The sequence below is a fragment of the Cyrtonyx montezumae genome, unplaced genomic scaffold (assembly GCF_038088225.1).
Source record: "Cyrtonyx montezumae isolate F1298 unplaced genomic scaffold, pur_monq_1.0 scaffold_1, whole genome shotgun sequence".
NCBI lineage: Eukaryota > Metazoa > Chordata > Aves > Galliformes > Odontophoridae > Cyrtonyx > Cyrtonyx montezumae.
In genome coordinates this window covers 10591571-10612839 of record NW_027071825.1, presented here as the reverse complement: position 1 = coordinate 10612839, position 21269 = coordinate 10591571, and the positions used below count along the sequence as shown (strand labels likewise).

General features: G+C 36.2%; 1 protein-coding gene across 2 annotated transcripts in view; it reads right to left on the bottom strand.

Moving 5' to 3' along the window:
* Nucleotides 1-11837, bottom strand: part of AK5 (adenylate kinase 5) — a 77019-nt gene extending 65182 nt beyond the window's left edge. The window contains exons 1-5 of one of the 2 annotated variants that reach the window (XM_065740520.1): nucleotides 11727-11837; nucleotides 9996-10182; nucleotides 8852-9019; nucleotides 3405-3574; nucleotides 3164-3277 (exon numbers count right to left, since the gene is read on the bottom strand). In XM_065740520.1, coding sequence (XP_065596592.1) covers nucleotides 3164-3277; nucleotides 3405-3574; nucleotides 8852-9019; nucleotides 9996-10182; nucleotides 11727-11786 — 699 coding nt within the window. In that variant the 5' untranslated portion in view covers nucleotides 11787-11837. Of the gene's footprint in view, nucleotides 1-3163; nucleotides 3278-3404; nucleotides 3575-8851; nucleotides 9020-9995; nucleotides 10183-11726 lie in introns of those variants that run through there. The other variant, XM_065740529.1, reaches the window with a different exon arrangement.
* Nucleotides 11838-21269: the final 9432 nt, after the last annotated feature.

The window sequence follows — 21269 nt, the reverse complement described above, 5'->3', positions numbered from 1 at the left end:
GGTAAAATTCTTGGCTTATTTAATGCTTTCATGACACTACAGATGACTATCCCTTCCAATACACTCAAAGGATGAAAAACTAATAGTCAGCCTTGTTCCTACTGTGTATTCCTATTCTATATCCTATATGACTGAAAGAACAGAGAAGGCAAACATATTCTACTCAACCACATACACAATTACCATCATTATTTTAATTTATAAAATTAAAATAAATTCCATCGGTTTTCTAGCTGCTGCACAGAATAAATAATGCTGTAAAATCACTGTTCTAAAGGATATGATTTCATTTTAGAACACTTGTAATCAAAACAATTAGCAACAAACAGTGAAGAGATCATGTAGTATGGGAAAATGATTATATAAATACTTCAAGTATCTTTTGACAGTTCCCCTAATAGTAACCTTCACAATGGCTTGTGTCTTATAAAATATTCTGGGTTTTTTCAGGAATATAAACATGAAATGGTCTTAAAGGGACCATCTGTAAAACCAGTATTAGTCCCCAAGAAAGCTGATGATAACAAGAATAAAAACATATTTTTATTCAGAACTTTTTATCTATACATTTAAGTATTCTGCAGGTGAAGTCTTTGTAAGAATAGGGTATATGAATTACTGAATAATGTGATTTGTCTATTTGCCTATTTGTCTATTTGCATTGTGTAGTATTTCATCATTTTCTTCACAAGAACATTACATTGCTTAATAGGTTTTCTAATTAGAAAGCATCTTACTATGTAATCAAAACTTTCTTTCCTGAAGTTTCAACTAATTATTTCTCATATTGTCAGTTTTGGATAATGAGAACAATTCTGCTTCTTCCTCATTATAAACTATGAGTGGCTTCTATATACTGTGAACAAGAAAGCAATAACATTTCTGAGCTGTGGAAAACACCTGCTGCATCTTTAATTGCAGACCTACACAAATCATCACAACAGTTAATCACTGAATTCTCCACAGCTCAATTACACTCCTCATTGAGGGATTTCCGAGTTGCTTAAAAACGTTAACATGTTTGATGTAAATAATTTGACATGCCATGGATTACTGTCAGCCCCATCGTGTGAGGAAAGACAAGTACCATGTCTGCTGGTAGTTCCCTTGCCTAATCACAAGACAATCCATACGTGAGCAACATTATGGCTTACTAAACACAGGATTTTAAAAAACAGCAAACATTTTATTTTTGTAAAATATGTCAATATGAAACACTGCACATATTCTATTCCATTGGATTAAAAAGTGTTGTATGTTGAAACATGTACATCCTTTTTCTGTATTTACTTCTGTTGCCTTAGATATATTCATATACAAGGTCAGCTGCAAGGATAGATTAAATCAGGAGGTAGCTTAAACAGACCAAGTTTTCTTCCCCATATTGATTTCAGAGCAGGTAAGACTGAAATATGACCCTTTATGAAGTGCTGTGGGATTTTTTTTTAGAGGGACTCAGTCATCTATCTTCCAGGCAGAATCAGGCCTTCAGGACGATGATTTAGCAAATCCCATTAGACTAAAAATGAGCAAACTGTCTGAGAATATAATCAAGTCTAAAATGACTATATCCATTCTCTATTGTCTCTAGAAAAATAAGACCAATCTACAGCATCCTTGAAGAAATGGAACATACTAAAAAGGAGCAAAAGTCAGGCTTTTTATTTTTCCATCAGTCTTTTATCAAGTTGTCTTACACAATCAGCAAGGGCTAAACAAATCTGTAGAGAGTAATCCATCAAATTAAATTAGGAAATACTGGAATAACATATCTGAATGATGCAGTGGAAGAGTTCAAGCATACATGAAACAATTTTAATCTTTCTCCCCTTCCGTGGTGTGGTTGGCCAGAGCCTTTTCTATTACATTCTGGATTCCATATGTTAGTTAGTTTTCTAATGGGTCTTATCGTGGGTGCTGAAGTGATGTTTAACTGGTTTTCCTTTGTAGAGAGAGAATCTAATAACCTGAACCACTTAATAATTCAGATCCTGTCACTTCTTCCAGTTTCACCCCACCCCCTGTTCTTTCATCAACCACAACATCAGCACAAAATTAGAGTACCAAGAAATACACTTAAGTTATGCTATCACAAAATATACTGGAGATAAAAATGAGTCAAAGAAATGACCATTAAGCCTAAATTTATGCTCTATGTTTCAGTTATAATCAATCATCGATTTTGTTAACAATAAGGAGATATACCTAGCAGTTGTTGGCTCTTTTCTATAATAACTATTTTATCTATTTCCTTTAATTTCCTCAAATCAGTATTCTAAATTTTGCCCAGAATACTATCTCATAAAAGCACTTTAATGAAATGCCTCATTAACTGCTTCCTTTTGTTACTTCTGGCTTGGCAATGCCACTTAGAATTCAAAGTACGGAACTGGTGGTTTGCTAGCAATTGTGAAGTACTTTGAAATGCTCTGCTTGAAGGTGCTCTGAAAATGCAGCACTGAAACTGCAACCATTACTTGTGACCATAAATGTTACATTAACAGCACTTGGTAAGAAAATGACATAGCCTTTTTTTCTTTTTCTACTGAATTTAAGTATTTTTAGATGAGTTTAAAATATACACATGAGAATAACATCTGATTAGAACTCACAAATATTCTTTCAGCTGACTAAGTCCTAGAACTGTAATTTATAATAACCAAAGTGACTTAAAAAGAAGCACATCATTTCTGGTTCAGAAAACCTGCAAAACAGGCAATTTTATTCCAGTCTTTTCAATGCACAGTAGTAATGTGAGATTAAATGCATTGTGAATATACACATTGATTTATGTATGTTTCTCTTAGTGTACATTAAATTGAACAATTAGATATGGAAATGTTTTCCCCCTTTCTAAAGCACTAATATATATATATATAAATCAATTGTTAGATTTTATGTAATTTTCATCATCATGAGAGGATTTTTAATTACTGAGGCAGGAGACTTGGATCATTGGTTTTGTTATTATGCTTGCTTTTTACAAATACTGTCTTCACACTCCATTGCATAAACCAAAAGAATGACCTTCTTTTAGTCTGTAATTACAAACTTGCAAAGATTTAAAGAGCAATACTCAGAAATAACAACTCATCTTTCCTGGAATTCAAAGAGCCTAACTGTTAAAGAAATACAAACAAAATAAACAAAAACAATCTCTTACTTGGTCCTCAAAGGAGATTGCCTGGGCAACGTCTCTGGGAAATCCATCAATCACTATACCCTCTTCATCAGGGATCTGCATTAATCTCTGTTTGATCTCAGTTATGGTTGTTTCCTTTCACAGAGAAAAGAAGTTTATTCAGTATTGTGAAGTAGGTTTCCTTGATGGTGCATATTAAGACAGTACATACAGTCCCTTAGAAAGTAAATATTAACAAAGGATAGGCTTAACTCTGCTGTACCTGAGGGGCTAGTTCTCCAGTAGTAATTATTTTAGCAATTAAACTCCATTTTCTATTACTGCTTGTGCTGTGGATCTTCTTCCTTAACAATTCACCAACTGATATGTAGTTAAATCCATAGCGTTCTGCTATTTTCAAACTCTGTGTTCCTTTACCACTTCCTGGGCCACCTATTTTTAAGAATAAGCAAAACATTAAATTAACCATCATCGAAAGTACCCAGTCATATGAGACATCTCTGCTGTCAACACCAATCTTCCAGTGCCAGAGCACAGCTTGCAGTTGCGTGACTTGTTACCAGTCATTAGAAATGGGTCTCATCTACCCAGTTACAAAGGTAACAGTTTTTAAAAGTTCAAAAGAATACAAATTACTTAAGAAAAATTAAACATCCTCTTCTGGGCTTGACCTCATTCTAAAAGGAATTTTTCCTGATTTGTGGTAAGGGAGAGACAAATGAACAAATCTCCTCTGAACTCTTTAAATCCAAAGGAAGAGTCAAATACTCTTGTTTACTCATGGCAGAATCATACCAATTTGTTGGGCTCAGCTTGCTAGACAACTTGAAGAATGAACAGACCTGGAGCACAGGCAGAATAGATGTCAAAATCACAGCCACATTAGAAAGCGGGGAATACTGAAGTGAGGGTCACTCAAACAGCAGAAGTGAGAATGCATGTACAGTCAGAATGGGTCTGAACTAATAGAACGTGATAAGATGTGAATAGCAGAGAAACTGGAACCCAGTGTGTAAAAATAGGGAATGGTTTGGTAGAAATAAGTACTTACTTATAGAAAGATGTGTATCTAAGATGTGTACTAAGTAGCATACAAAACCAAAACCAATACAAATGTTTTGCTATTAACTCCCAATACTAAGTAGCCATTTTGGGAGCATTTCTGTTTGAGAGCATTGAGTTTTACTTCAACAGACAAAGATTTAGTCTTATTAAAAATATAATACACATTTTCCCAGAAAATTAAAAAATACAGCAATGTGATGGAAATAAATATGGAGACAATGAGCTGCCTTCTAGTAACAGTAGAACTCTCTCTTATCTTTGTCTGCATAACTCCCATAAATAGCTTTCAGGCATGTATATAATTAATACAGACTTGGCTGTACAATAATATTTCCAGGATTTCTTCCTACACTTATGGTACTCTGTGTAACCAGGCTCAAACCTGTACCGTAGCATTACATGTCAGAGAACTTTCAGTGCCACCAGCAGCTGTGAGCACCATTTCTGCACCCCTACTGTGCTGGTGACTCTGCCTTGCTATTGCAACTCAAATCAGGACCTTCTCTCATTTAGTTCACTTGCTGTTTCTTGCCAAACAAGGCACAAGTCTTCTCTTTTAGCAGATTAAATTAGGCTTTACAGCTATTCTTGAATATCAAGTCTTCTAGGTGATCTAGGGTTTTTTTTCAGCTATCTTCTTTGTTAGAATAAAAAAATTCCCTACATATACAATATCTAAATCCCTCATAGATATGCAAGCATTTGTTATAACAGGAATCATCTCTTCTGCTCAGGTAGCTACAAAGCAGCTTTGCTTTGGCTCTCTTCAGTTCCTTCTGATGGCACTCTCAGCCTTCCCCATGACAGCTACATTTCACCAAACCTGCTCTGTTTTGCTCCTGTATCAAAACCGTACCTGATACAGATGTTCAAACAGATAATACTATGTTGTTTACAATTTATTACAGGCTCTTGGTAATCTGGAACAATAGTGGGTTTGTAGTAGTTGATTCCCAGTGTGCTCTTCCTTAGGCAGATATAAAGGACAGCACAAAGAAGTGCCTCTGATTGCTGTTGGCTTGCATGGAGTAGATATCGCCAGGTGAATAAGTGCGTCTATTATTAACTGCAAGAATGTCTACTCACTCTGATTTCCATAAGCTATATGTACGAAGTCACAGGATTTGGTCTAATGTGCATAACAAATAATGTATATAATATATCCTATATGTTATGTGTTTATTCAAGTGTACCATTTGTCTTTATTAACTGCCGTGGCCTTTGTTTTTGCAATAATACTAGCTATAAATAAAAGCAGCAGTGGGTTGTGACTGCATTGAAGCAAAGGGTTTGTAAAACATTCTGGATCTGATGCTATGCATTATTCTTACAGATATAAAACTTTTCTTCAACGATGGAAATTCAGTTTATTTCCCTGAGGATGTCAAACCAGTTTGAAACAAAATGTTTTGCATCTTAAAAAAAAAAAAAAAAAAGATTCAAAAGATAAATAGCTTATATGTAGAAAATTAGAAACAGTAGAAAATTCGAGAACAAGGAAAGTAATCTATATATTACAGTAGAGTTACAAAAGATGCCAGAAAAAGAGAAACTGCTTCTTGAAAAAGCATCAGTCTCTGTAAAAGCCTAAAAGAGCTGAAAAAAAAAAAAGTAAAACTTTTTGAAACCAAGTACGTTTCTGTAAGGGAGACATTTCCTTTATCATTAAAGAGAAGCAGAAGAAAAGGTATAGACTGACACTTCTGTTCTTTCAATTCAAATTTGCAAGCATTAAGAGAGAAAAGATTTGCTTTAATGTTCATAAATCTCTCATGTATCACTATTTTACAATCCAAAAGAATATCCCTTCAGAGCAAACTGAGGTTATCCATTTACAACCTAATGGGAAACAGGTTATAAAAGAAAAGTGACTGGACAAAATTAATTCCCACAGCAAATCATTGTAATTTCCATTTTTGACTCTGATAAATCATACTGGCAAACTGCCTGTTTTCTTCTTCATTATTTCCAGTTATTCTGAGATTATAAATTACTCAAGAAAAGCATGATTATTTCTTAGATGTCTAGACTGCGGAACATTTGTTGCATCTAAGATTATGTTTGCTAACTAGTTTTAAGTGATACTTGTTATGCCCAAAAAGTTTTACTAAGGCAGTTGTTTTAATATGGTTTTGACTTTGCTTACGCTGCTGTAAATTCAAATTAAACGCATGTAGTAAAGGCTTTTAATTTAAAAATCAATCTGTGGACTGGATATAACAAATGAAAGGATCAGCCAACTATTGACAGCTCTAGCTGTGATTGATCCTTCAAACTGTTCTTATTAAATGAAAACTTTCATTTAATATTAACGAATGTTTTTCACTAAGTGCATTTTAAAAACAATGGTTTAAAAACATAGTGCACAATGTGGCTAACGACATCTTAGAAATATTTTTAAGGTATTCAGACTGTATCAGTAGTAAAAATGTATTCCTCAAAACATGTTAGGAAGCACATTTTTAAAACACAATCTTGTTTCCTAGTGTTAAAATCCTTTGGAAACTTAATTTTCCATTCATTTAGATGCATGCCATCCTGGCTGATTCTACCTGATTTTTCACATACTCACTTTGAAGCTTTACATTTCATCAGCAGATTTTTCTGCAAATGTAGAAGAAGAAGAAGCAAAAAACCACTGTTATGGGGCTACTTGGTGAATTATATACATGATAAATTTCATAAAGAAGAAGCTGCAAAAACCTTTATGCAAGCATTAAGATCTTAGGCCAGTGCATTACTAAAGTTCACTAATATGTGAAGCTGGTTCCCTAACTTCTGTTCATTTCAGTCTCCCACAGTGAATGGAACTAGTGTCACAGTAGCTAGGCAGTAAGGTAAATTAAGTCTAGTTAGCCATAAATAGGTTTCTTAACCAAAATTTTAGTGGGCATTTTATGCAAACTGAGAAGTATGCAACACATTTTTTTTGTGCACAATGTTTGTCTCTTGAAATATAGAGTGTTTTTTTTTTCCATTTTCTACCTTTTATACTTTCCATTTATGTTTTTATGTACTTTCTCAATTGAAAGTTGAATTTGGGAGAAATTTTCTTGATATTGCACAAAATGGGACAGTAGCTGTTAAGCTTCACGTAGTATAGTGTTGCTATCAGATCACACTATAACAAACAAGAAACTCAATTGGAAAATAAAGCTGAAATAGCCTTTGTGGGATGTTTAGAGTTCTCTATATGAAAGGGAAAACAAGCTCTGCAAAATCCATGCTCTGCTCACTGTAGGCTGGTGTTCGAGGATTTCACTTTAAATACTCCTGCACTCAGTTCCAGAGGTGAAAGCCAATCTCTTGCTTTTTTCTAGACTGAATCTTCATTCATCCCTGTACTGTAGTAAATTTCAATGACTTTTGTGGTCACTGAAAACAAGACAGTTTTTCTCCCCATTAAAAGGAAGGCTAGCTAATTAATTAAGATGAAAGAAGGGCATTTGGTCTTTTTCCATCTAACATAAACTTGATAGTTCAGTGGTGCATGGAGAGATTTGCATGTTGTGAGTCGTCATTCAGAAATAAAATATGAAGGTGGTACAAATGCCTAAGCCATTCTTTTGGCATACCACAAATATTTAGAAAAATGCCTGTTTTTCTGTTTGCAGTATATTCTATCACATTTCTGAGGACTGCTGGATGCAGAGCCTACAGCACATGCTGTTCCTAGAGAACCCACTTTATAATACAGGGAAGGCACTTCTATTTTGCTGTATGCTACTCTCTGTAACAGAGAAAATCTCTCTTTTTAGCATAAATATTTATATGTGATCTTTATACCCTGACACCTGTGCTCTACCTACTTAAGCTGTGCAAGAAAGACAACCACCCCAGATGACAACGAAACTAATTCAAACAAGTAAAATTCAGCCAAAGAAGAAAATGTTGATTTAGCCTTAAACTGCAGCTATCTCTTAATAAACAGTATGATTGTTTGAGGCTGGAGAATATGAGTTGCTTAAAAAGGGCATTAAACAGCACACAAGAGAGAACCTGGAGAGAGCACAATTAACTCTCTTTCAGGGCTCTCTCTCCCTGAAGTTGGCACAAGATTCACTTGCCAATAGATCTAGGGATTAGTTTGAATGTTACGCACTAGAGATAGAATACACTCAGGCCAGACAGGCCTAAAGATCAATTTTTAAGGTTCTAAATATAGAGGACAACAGTTCCTATCACCTATTTGAGCTGGCTTATCCATTATTTTAAATATCCCCTTTTTTTTGTGAGCAGCTTTGGGTGCACCTACAATAGGTGTTTCAGTTGAGATCCAGAGGAATAGTGCTTTGATTCACATGGGGGACCTGTCATGAAATGGATTGTTTTTGGTTAAACTGTACCGGCAGATATGCTCCAGAAGTAAAAAACAGACACTCCAGCCACTATCAAACACTGAAGCTACAGAATAGGACCACAAATGCTCATAGTAACTCCATTACAGTGTTAGCAGTTGGGATGTTATGTTCTCAGCACTAACAATTTCACTTTCTGATTCACTCTAATCAGGCTGTACCACTTGCTAGGGCAGATAGAATACCTACATTTAAATACACACAGGCATCTGCTGTGTTTGCAGAGCAAGTGAAAAAGTCAAAGCAAGAAGGACAAAATGTTGCAGAAATGAGTCTGCATTCATACCTATGACAAGGATAATTTTTGGTCGAGGTCTTGAAGGATCAAACACATCATATTCCTCAATTAGCTCAGCAGTTTCAGAAAGATCGGTGTCACTTTCTATAGAAAACTGTTGGATTGGAGGGAGTCGGTCATACCGTCGGTAAGGGAAGTTCGAATTTTCAGGCATCACTGTAAAATAGTAAGATAAACTGGGAATTGTGCACATATACTGAAAATTCAAAACCTATTCTGTACACAGATTTAAATACAATAGGCATGGGATTAGCTTTACTGTAGTAAAAATTACAGTATCTTCTAATCAGTGCTGGCTGTTACTTGTATTCCTCGCCTCTAGTTATCTGTTTGATTAAACTGGAATCAGTAGGAGTCCATTCTTTTTGGTGTTTCCTTAAATTTACAAACACTTCATTTTTTCTGTGAAAATCTGTTCATAGCACCCAAAGTTTGGCAGTGGCCTCTGAGAAGAGGGAGCTTGTGTTGTGCAGACAGCCTGTACTGCTAAGCAGAACTCCTCTGGTGATACATGTTGTACACAGAGATAGAATAGTATTCTTGTTAATTAGTTTAATGAACTGCAGGATGGTGAGGAAGAATAACTATGGCAACTAAATGATAAGCTAATTACTCCTTGGTAACATTACAAATAAAATAATTACAGGTATTGATAATGACATTTGTTTGGTTTTATGAGAAACACCTTTTTCTAAGAATTTGTCGTTTGCATAATATTTACTACATTCTGCATATAGCTTCAATATAAATTAGGCCAAATAAAGGTGTAAATGTGGTGAAGTTAGTACATACATTACCCATAAGGACCAACCAAAAACATCAGCCAAATGCATTAAGAGAACTTTGACTCTATCTTTGCAAATATTTTATGGAAGATATGAGAAATCTGTCCACTAATGTGTTAGGCATTTACACAGCAAACGTGCATTATCTGGTGGCAAAATGATTACAACTTCTTCTTTCACACATTTGTTACAGGAGGAGAAACCCAAATGTGAAAACACAAGTGAACAGAAGGAAGATCAGAAGGAGGCTTGGTCTGCTGCAGTCGTGAGTATAAAATAGTTCAATAGTGGATATAAACCGATTCATAATACAGAAAATATAAATATTTTCATACTTAATACATTACCATTTCTGAAAAAAGATCTCCTGGATTGCCCTCCATTGAGTGGAGGCAGAGTCTTCTTTTCTGGGCTGACAAAAGTGTCCCATTTCACTTTTTCTGGTCCTCCAAGCTCTTTCACTTTCTGTAAGCAGCTTTCCAAATATTCAATAGGGTCATCAGGTTTGTAACACATCAATCCATTCAACAGACTCTGCAGTGTCAGATCAGAAATACATACAATAATGATAGATGTCAGGAAAAAAGAAGTACTACTTTGAATTTGACCTTGCACAGAGAAATCTTGTATTCCTTGTACATTCAGACTTCCTCATTCAAGCCAATGCATGAGACTGAGGCCTGCATAAATTATATGATTTGAGCTTGTTGGTGTCACAAAAAATGATTCAGAATAAGGGGCTTATGGTTATGTCTTCATACTTGACTTTTTGCATCAAAATGGAAACTGAAAATAGTTTTAAAAAAAAGTCCTTAAATTTTCTTATACCTGCCACTGGCAAATATATGTTCAGCAATGCGCGAGCCAAAAAAAGCCACTTACGTACATGGTGTATTCTGTTAAATCACTAAGATGTATATTTTTGTTGGAAGACGTGTTAAGCCACAGGTATAATATGTGTATTCCTGAGTCAACGGTTTAAAGAATAACAACAAAAGATTTTTAAAAATCATGAGAAATGCCCTTGGTAAGCAGTGGAAATAACAAACAAAAAAAAACCAACCAAAGTTCACAGGCAGCTCCAGATTTAACAGAGTGGAAATTCCCAGCATTAGAAAATCCCTGTCTGTGCCATTCATTCCACACTCATTGTACCAATGTGCATTGTGGAGTGTGTGCAAGAAGGAATGCTAGGCCCTCCTCTGACGCATGGGAATTGATTTTCCTTGACAAAGTGATACATAGGTCACCATCTCACCTCTGCACAAGACAACTGCATCCAACCTGCTTCAAACAATAAATGTTATAGGGTGCTTTTTCTTCCTTTGTGTTTTTCCCAGTCTGCGTGCACATACTCTGAGGGTCATAGTTGATGCTAGTCATAAAGAGCTCTGAATCAGGATCTGCTCAGTTATTGTCTACAGTTTATAGGATAAGTGAGTGCTACTTATGTAGGTTTGTAATTATAAAATAGGGTACAATGTATTCATATCTAGGCGTTATTTTACTTACCTGACCACAGCAACTAGACATGTACACATTTCACAGATGTGCACCATTATTGTAAATTGCTAGCACCAGCCTTAAGCCTGCATAGAAAAACAGTTCGATCTGCATCTCTTGCTAAAGCATTCACATTTTCAGTGTGTCTGTAAAATGTAACCATGCTCTGCGCCCTGTCATTTCCAAACATACAGAGAACGATGTCTTGTTTCAGAACAGACTATGGAAATGGCATATGTGTGTTTTATATAGCAAGCGGAATGCCTGCTTCTGAAAAAATACATCTATTTATATAAAAATCCACGCTGCACGGGGAAGAAGTAATCACCGACCATTAGCAGCAGGTAACTTGCAAGAAGCCAAAGAGAGTTTGCTCCCTCCCGAGGGGCTGAACGAGGGCAGCCGCTGCCCCCGCCCCGGCCCGGGGTGCGCTGCGGGGCTGCCGCCTTCGTATCTACCGCGCGGCATCACCCGCGCCCCGGGGTGGGGGTCCAGCCCGCAGCGGTGCGGCTACGTCCTTCCAGCCACCTTCAGCCCCCCCGCCCCCAACATACACCCAGCCCCGCTAATCCTACCTCGAAAAGCTGCGGGATCTCTCTGCGGGCAAGATACTCCTTCGCCTCACCGGCGCTCATACCGGCGGCAGGGGAGTAAGGGCACGGCGGTGCAATGCGGGAGCCTCTCGCCGAGGCTTCAGCGTGCGGGCGGGCGGGCGAGCCGAGGCGGGGGGAGGAGGGAAGGCAGGCTGCCCGCCTCCCCGTCCCCGCTGTACGGAGGGAGCGGGAGAGTGGTTCTCCCTCTCCTCCCCCAAGGCAGGAGGAAGGGCGGGCGCAGGCTGCCGGGGAAAGTTTCAGGGGGTGCCTGCGGAGAGGCGGAGGTGGAAAGGGGCTGAGCACCGGTGATGCTCGGGCTGCTAAAAGCTGTAAGCATTGTGACCATTAGGTCACAGAGTGGGTCCTGACGAGGTCCCTCGTCTAACCTCCAGGGTGAGCTCTGAGCTTACAGCAGGTTGTTGAGGTCTTGAAGTGGTCTCAGCCTGCAAACCTCCAGAGGTTGCGCAGCCTCTCTGGGCAGCCTGTGTTTGGCCGGTCTTCTGGTTTCCTTCCATAGCGTTAAAGTCTGCCTTGCCTCAGTTTGTCTCACATCTACCACCATTGCACCATTGGGAAGTGCCTGGCTGCACCTGCATGGCAACCTCCTCATAAGCAGTGGAGAGCTGCTCTATGCCCTGTATGCTATCCCAAGGCTTAACCAGCTCTGTTCCCTCAGTTCTTCTAAGAGCAAGTACTCTGACAGAATCGTAGAATCATTAAGGTTGGAAAAGGCCCCTAAAGTCATTTAATCCAACCATCAACCCAACCCTACCATGCCCACAAACCCTGTCCCTCAGTGTTACGTTTCTGTGATTCTTGAACATCTCCAGGGATGGTAACTCCACCATCTCCCTAGGCTGCCTGTTCCAAAGCTCTTTCTGAGATGAAATTTTTCTTAATAACCAACCTGAACCTCCCTGGTGTAACTTAAAGCCATTGCCTCTTGTCCTATTCCTGGACAGCTTTGTGGATGTCTGCTGAGCTCACTCATTTACCAACATCTTTCTTCTAGTGGGGAGTCCAGAACTGGATGCAGTAGCAGGTTCTATTTGTGCTCTGATGAATGATGTTGAGAGTGTATCTTCTGCTGCATGCTGGAAGTTAGAGTAGATTATTTCAATTGCTTAAATGCCAATATCAAGTTTGATGTTCTAATTGGATCTATCTTTTTGATGCCGTTGATTTTTCCTAACACAAACAATATCCGTATAGTTTCACTGATGCACACCCTAACAGGACTAGATTAGCTAACTTCAAGCTGAGCATTTGTTTTCTGTAGCTCTGTATTTTTACTACAGTGGATGGGTCTTCCCAGGAGTCTTTCAAGAAGCTTCTCCTCTTGTACGTGGATTTATTTGTGTTTCAACATCAATTTGATACATTGCTCTCCTCACAGCAGCCATATTCCTTGTCTTGATGGCTCTGTAATTGCCCCTTTCTTCCTTTGCCCTACCTCCAGACTTTTCTATAGACACTTTCCTTTCTCCTGAAGAGACTTTGAGTCTGCCAGAGGCAGATCCATTATCTTCTTCAAACAAACTAGTCTGGAAAGTTTTCCAAGTGTTCAACCATCCAGTTAGTCCAAGTGATTTCAACTAGAAGGAGAGCCACAAATATCCCTTTGCATTGCTCTGCCACTGATGTCCTGTGTTACCCATCAGGTGAAGTATCTCTAGAAAGAAGCTTGGATAAGACAACGTCCAATATAAGACAGTGTCAGATCCTTAACAGCTCTATTTTCTATGAACCCAATGCCATCTTCTTAAGAAATCTGCAGTGATGTCATGGAATTAGAACATCTCATGCGCTAAACACGTGGCTTTAACTCTTCTTTCTATTGGTGAGATTTCAATACATCCAAATGTAAATTAATTGAAAAGTGAAGTATCTTATTTTTTCCTTAGTGTGTAAAAAGTAGTCTCCAACATCCTAATTAAAAGACACGAGTTTGTTTTTAAAAGACCTTAAATTAAGCTTGACAAGAGGAAAAATGAGTTAAATTTAATAGATACTTTCTTAAAATAAATTCTGATGTAAGAGTGGGCTAATGGAAGATGCCGTCCTATTTAGGAAAACAGAGCTGTAATTTTGGCATTTTGTGGTTTTAAAATTTATTTTTAGCTCATGCCAAAAAGTCTAGCTATACTATTATTGTCCCAGACAAATTCCATTCATAAGTTTTCACCATATCTATATTTATATATTCAGCTTTTATGGGTATATAACTATCCCATTCAATGTCCTTAAGTATTTTTTCCTTTCACATGCTTTCCATGTTGTTGTATGCATCATGACATCTTTCTCGGGAATGGGTTGTTTTTTTGTGTGTAAATTCTAGTCTGACATGTTTATTTTCCTCTACAAGTTACCTTGCATTTTGCTCAATTAGATCATACTACCAGGAAAAAAATTCTGACTTTCTGCCATTAAATTATTACCATTATGCACATCTAAGTTACTATTAAAAAATAAAAATAAAAAGGCAGAGGGATTTTTATCTGTTCTTTGTTGCACAAAATCAAAATCTTTGATACAGAAATTACCACCTCAGAAGAAGTATGGCCATTTAGGAAATCCATCAGACTGAATATGTCAAATATATCCGGAAGGTATACTTTTTGATTTAACAATATGGCATCTCCTTCTAGAAGTAATTTGTTATGCATTTGCCTGTGGCAAAATCCCCATATTGAAGCAGGGTCACAGATCACTGCTTCTCAAAGGCTCTGAATAACATCAGCAGCAAAGAATTAAGAACACATTAATTAAATATATGCATAAAGCTAGGTTATTTATTATTTCAGGTATGTATGTGCAACTTAAAGGCAGCTGCTTGAAAGTTAGCTGCTTGTCTTTTAACAGTATCTGATCAAGACTGTGGATGAAGTTGAAGCGGTTTCACTGCTTCAGAAAATAACACAGGATACAAAAGAAATTGAAAGAAATGGGAACATGAATTTAAACTCCGGAGCAGTGTCCACTTCTGAAGATACAGGCAGCCCTTCACAGTACTGGGGTGAGATAGAATTCCTGGTAATACTTCTACCACTTCCTACTTCTTCTGCAAAATGATAATTCAGAAGTTCTGGAAATTGATCTTGAAACTTCTAATAGATCCTGTATCACTGGGCTGATTCAATTTCCATTCTTGTTGGTTTTTCCAGCAAATAAATGAAGCTGAAATAATATGAAATTAGCATGGGATCAGCTGGAATCTGCTGTTCTGGGCCATCTCTTCTCCTTCTTGGTTAAAACAATTACATAACACCCAGAGCCTCCAGTGATAACTTAATTAGGTTCTGTTTTCAAAAATCACTTCAGAATCTCCCTGTATTTTCTGAGTCTTCTAGGTTTTTTTGGTTGTTTGTTTGTTTTTTATTTTATGTGTGTTGCCTGTTTAAGCCTTAGTGGTTGTCATTTTTTTCAAATAACCTGCAGCTCTTCTAGATGTCTTTATTGCATCTGAACTGATGTCCTTGGATTGATGTGCTTTATACAGCCTGGTACAATACATGTGGACAGTTTGAATTTGTAGATTCTGTAATTAAAACAATTATGTGCAACATTTTAAATCAAATATGCTGAATTATATGCTTCTGATCCTGAAGTAGCATGCATTTTAAAGTAAATACAGACCTTTCTTACAGCCCTGTATCACACTTAGGCTGTTGGTGGTATAAATTAATCCAAGGTTACTTAACTGATCCTTTCATTTTCATGAATGTTGTTTCCTCACATTTTCTACTTTGCTAAATCTTTTTTTCTTTTTTATCTTCATCTTTTTTTTTTTTTTTTCTTTTTTCCTACGAATGTCTAAACAGACTCCTTAAGTGAGCTACATCGCTAATTGAAAGGTAGGGAAAATTCTACCTGACAAAACCTAGTCTCTGGACGTCACTGAGTCTCAGAACTGCCATTTGTTGTATCTTTAGTGGACACAAAAATGAATGAAACCTGGGAGGGAGCAAAGAAACTTGTGCTCTGAAGATTAATACTTCAATACGATGAGAAAAATAGAAATTAAAGGCTATGATCACATCACTCCTTAGACTTTTTTTTTTTTATACACTAAATAGATGTGGCTTTGACTTTCCCATTAAAGTGTAACCATTATTCTGACCCTTTCCTGAACTCTTTCCAGTTTAGCAATAGGCTTCTTCTGCGAAGGCATCAACCAGGACACATTGTTCCAGAACCAGTCACGTCAGTGCCAGGTACTGATGTGATTCAACCTGCCTTTAACATCGTAACAGTTCTCTTTTCACGTTGATGGATTGAAATGTTACACTGACCTCCGTGTTGCAATGTGGTTCATCTTTGGCTGGTTGTCTAGCAGGCTCCTAGCAGCCCTGCTTTCTATTATACTACATGCTTCCATAGATTTCTCCCCTCTAGAATCAACAACTTTTTTTTTATTCTTAGGTGTATAGCATCATACATTTGCTTGCAGCACGTTTACCATATTACCCAGTACCAATACCCTCTCTGTGAGTTACCACTTCCCTAGTCTTTGCTGTCTTCCAGTGTTTCTGTGTTATTACCAGTGATTTTGTCCTTTTTTTTGTTGTTGTTGTTTATTTGTCTGTTGGTAATCAATAGAACAGTTATACAGCACATAGCCAAAACACAATGCCTATGGAACAAAACTCAACATTTCCCATTTATATTTCAGCTGGTTTTATTTTTCAGTACTAGTAATGAATGCATTGATTTCAAGGGTTCATACAATCCTCAAAATGTCTTTTCCAGCTGTTTTAAAACTGTAATACAAATTATCCAGATATGCAGATTTACTCAGTTTTTATTGCCTAAAATTTAGAATACTTTTCTGGCTACACTTTTAATGGAGAATGTTTCATCATTGCCCTGTGATATAATTACATCATCTGATTATTTCCCCGTATACTGAACAGAAATAGTTAGTGAAGGTTTCCAGTTGCTTTTGTTATATCTATGCAATCAACTTCAATCATCTTGCTAAGATCCTTTTCATTCTTCTATACGGAAAACCAGTTCTTTTAGTCCTGTTTCACCTGTCTGACCATTGGTCTTTTTGTCATTTTGTTTGCATTCTTGTTTTTTACAGTTTTTAAATCTCTGACTTTTTTTTTTTTTTTAAGTTCCCAGTATTTGTTATGGATCCTTTTCTTATTCTTAAGTATCTTTATTTTCATGCTAAATTGAATATTTTTCAATTTAAGTACTTAACCTTGAACTGGCTACTGATAGATACTATGAGGATATTGTAGAGACGTTATATTGCTTAATAAATTCAAGACTGCCACCTCAGGAAGTCCTTAAGTCTTAGCAAGACAGAAAGGAATTGATCCTGTAGAAGTTTATCTGTTTTTAATTCCTAAGATTGCTGCTTTCTATTGCTGGGTGGATCACAGTGAAATTAAAGAGACCTTCACTCTTATTCATTATGGCTTCTTAATTCTTTTTGTTTTATTTTATGCTACTTAAACTGGAACTTTGCAACCAATACGATTTAGAAATAACTTTTTGGGAAGATTATTTGTTTTTCTCAATTACCATTTTTTCAGTAAACTGAATTTTCAATGACTTAGAAAGGGTCAGATGCATTTTTTTCTTTTTTTTTTTTTTTAATACCCAGTAGTCTTTGTTTCTTTGTCTTTTCTTCCTAAGGAATCCAACCACAGATTTTAAGGTTCTAATCAAATGAATTTGTCTCAAATAGATACTGTCAATAAAGTAATTTTAGCTTGTCTTGTTTACTTTATGTGAGCTAAGGAAATCTAAGTAGGTATAGGAAAAAAAGAAAAAGAAAAAAAGAAAAAAAGGACAAATAAATACCACACACATCAGTAAATAAAATAAGTTCGAACTGAATAACCTGGGGAGATGGAAAGAAAAGAATTCAACCACAGCTACTAGAGTTCATTCTGGAAACTCTAAAGAGCATAAGATTGTTCGAAATTGTGATTTCCTGCTACTTATCATTTGGGTTTTATTTGAGCAGTATAATGTACCAGTGCCTTATTTGTATAACCAGTTATTCAATCGTATGGTGAAAATCTTTCCTACTTGAAAATCACCTTGATAGTAAGTATGGCTCTTGAAAAGAGAAGTCTCTTGATTTTTTTTTAATAGAAAGCTAAATGAATGGAAAGGAGTGACAACTTCCAATCTGAAGGGCTTAGAAGAGTCTTATGATATGACATGATTGCTCTTATTGAGAAACTTTCAACAATTTTTCACACTGATGTCTTTAAAATGGCTCATCATATTGTGATGTCAAGTAATGGGGAAAAAGGTGAGATATGTTTTTCTTTTACCTGCAGTCAAGGAGGATTCTAGACTGAGTTTTTCCCAGTGAGATAGAGCCTATGGGACATCTGCATTTACAGGCTTTTGTTTCAATATAGAAAACCCAAAGTACTATTAATTTTGAACAAACTGTACATTTAAACAGAAACTTTATTTTGTCACAGTATGATTTTTTATACCTAGAATTCACAGTAGAATAACACTGACGTGTTCTTGTTGAGATTGATTACTGCAATAACTAGTGTTCTAGTAAAAATCGAAGAGCCACCTGTTGCTACACTCAGTAATCATCACAAAGCAGTAGCTGTCAAGATGCAGGTTAGCCACTGTTGTTTCACTGTTAAAGAACTTAATTTAGGTTAAAGCTTTGTTTGTTTTTCATTTTTCATTATGAAGTGGGGGATGACTGTCCAAACCCTCCTTTATAAGCCTACAAAGGTTGTAACTTAGGAAGGTGCTGGCTCACAACTCTAAATTTTATTTTAGGAACAAATTAATTTTGATTGAGCTAAGTCATTTCTGAATGAGCTAGGGTTCTTGAATTTATCTATTTAACTTTTTGTTCTTGCATTGCAATGAATAGAACTCAATTTATAGGGACTAAAATGTGCATACTGCATAATAATTAGATGAAAAGCAGAACATAGAACAAGGAAAAGATTTATAAAAATCATTTTCAGATGCAATGAACTGTGTTGAGAGACAACATGAGAGGAGCTGGCAAATGTTTTAACCATGGAAATGTTTTAATGTTAATTCAGGATTCATCCTGACTTTCTGCTGACGTACAAGAACATTGAATTTAGTCACTGACTTCAATGAATGCTTTCTTGACATTATAACAAATGAGAATTGGATCAAATACCTGTTTTTCAGTAGAAGATGACACCCTGCCAGATGGCTTATTAGCAGAGGTAACAGAACAGTTGATGAAATTGTAATATACTGGTTGAACTTGTACTCCGAACAACAAAGCATGGGCTGAAAACTTCTGGCTAAATGGAAGAAGTGTCTGGCTTGATGCAGGATAGAATGTGACAATGAATAATGTTTTTTAACATTTGAAATTACTAAAAATACTCGGCACTTCTTGAGTCACCAAGTCCTATCCTCCTATCCAATAAAATTAAGTAGTTGTTCAGCCACAATTCCTAGCAGGGCTCCTTACATTCTTTAAGAAATCAAACTATTCTGTTCTGGATAGCAAACACACCTTGACTGGGAGTTAGAGTCATGACACAATGATCAAGAGAAGACCGTTAGATGTTTCTGGAGAACTTTTTACAAAGTTCTGCTTCTCCGTGAACATGTTTCAAGAGTCAGGTTGCTACAGATCTGCACAGCTGTACAAGTGACAGGTTCTCTGTCTGCAGTTTTCATATTTAATCATTAATGTTCAGGAAAAAAAACCCAATATTTTAAATGTGTTTTGATATGCATTTGAAAAAATGATCACTTGCTTCATATGTTTCTCGTTTTATATTCTGGATCTTATTGAGCTCATGATGCAAACTTTGATAATATCTTTCATTATTCAAGTTATCTTATAAAACTTTAGTCACTAATATGTTCTATACCTCCATCTATTCAAAAATTTGAAAGCAAAACTTCCTGTGTGTCTGCAGTTTTAAGAACGACTTTTACAGCTCTCTGACTATAGTGGGCCAGAAACAAAATAATTAACTTTTCCAGGTATTTAAAATTCTTTTCCCCTCCCCATTCTGTTTCATTCACTCAGTCTCTAGGTTAGAAGAATTATGACTTATATAGCTATCTTTCCTATCTGACTTTTATTATGGAAAAAAATGTTATGAGCAATTTCTGGAAAAGAACTGAATTTACCATTCAGTATTACTAATGCAAACACAGACATATTTCCCTTCCAAAATGCATTTTTCATTTTTGAACATATAAAGATCTCCTCTGAGAGAGCACATTCTCTTTCTAGAATTATAAGCAGATAAATAGCCTAATGGAAGAACTTATTTCAGAAAAGGATTTGAAAACCAATCTGACAATTTTAGATTATCATAACTAGATACAGAATTACTGAAGGAAATGGAAAAGATAGTTCATGCTGCTCTGTCTGCCAAATGAGGACATTAGGAAGACAAAATATGTCAAGCCCCTTTAATTTTAAATACTTTTGTGATAAAAATCTATCCATGGAAGAGGATTCACATTAAAAATGCTTCCCATAACATGATGATGTATAACAACCTCTCAAAAATAGTTTTCCTTATCTTCTGCAAATACACAGGTAAACCTAATCAGATGAAAGAATGAAAATTAATATATAGAAACAACACCCAAAAATGTTTAGTAAGGTTTGCAATATCCTGGTTTCAAGATACCAAGAAATTAACACTGAATGCTTTGAGTCCTTGGGTAAGAATTGCTGAACAGATGGAAAGTGTTTATTATATTTATAGCTAGTACAGTTGAATTATTATCTGATTATCATATCTATTCTAAATCAGAGAGCTGCGATTTCTGTACCTGATAAACACATTATTTTGTGAGATATATGATCGTTTAGCTAATAGATCTTATAAATAATATGTATATGACATGCTTAAACAGCGGCCTTTTATTGAAAGCTTGACTTAAATGATTTTTGAGCTCCAAAAAGATTTTCCTTTTTTTTCTTCCGCAATTGATTAATCAGTTGTCAGAGTGTCATATCATCCAGAGCATTAAGCTAATAATCTGTTAAAAAATGAACAAAGGGTGTCACAGAAAACAGGTCTGAATTACCTTCATAGTCTCTACAATCCAAGCTAGGCATATATTCAGTTAATACCTGACTCTATTGACTTGGACTGTGCTATTTGGGTTTTTGGTCACTGGACTTTGGGGAGTATAACCATTTCACTGATGTGAACTTATGGTGATGGTGAGGCAAAAGCCTGCTAAAATTATCACACTGAATGTTCTTTGAAACTGGAACAATATCAGGCTCTGTGCTTTAAATATTTAATACAAACACGCAATGATTATTCTTTGTTTATATTTTTTTCCAAGCACAAGACAAATATAATTTTTTCAGCACTTTATAATGAGAGAATTTTTGTTTAAGGAAGTCCTTGCTAGCTCTCAGAGACTTAAATTTCAGGAAGATGACTGCCATCTGAGAAAATATTTTTGCAAATGTACCTATGCAGATACTGACTAGATGAAACTGACTGTTGTCTTTTCTACATATAATTCACGTTCAATTAATGTGTAAATTCA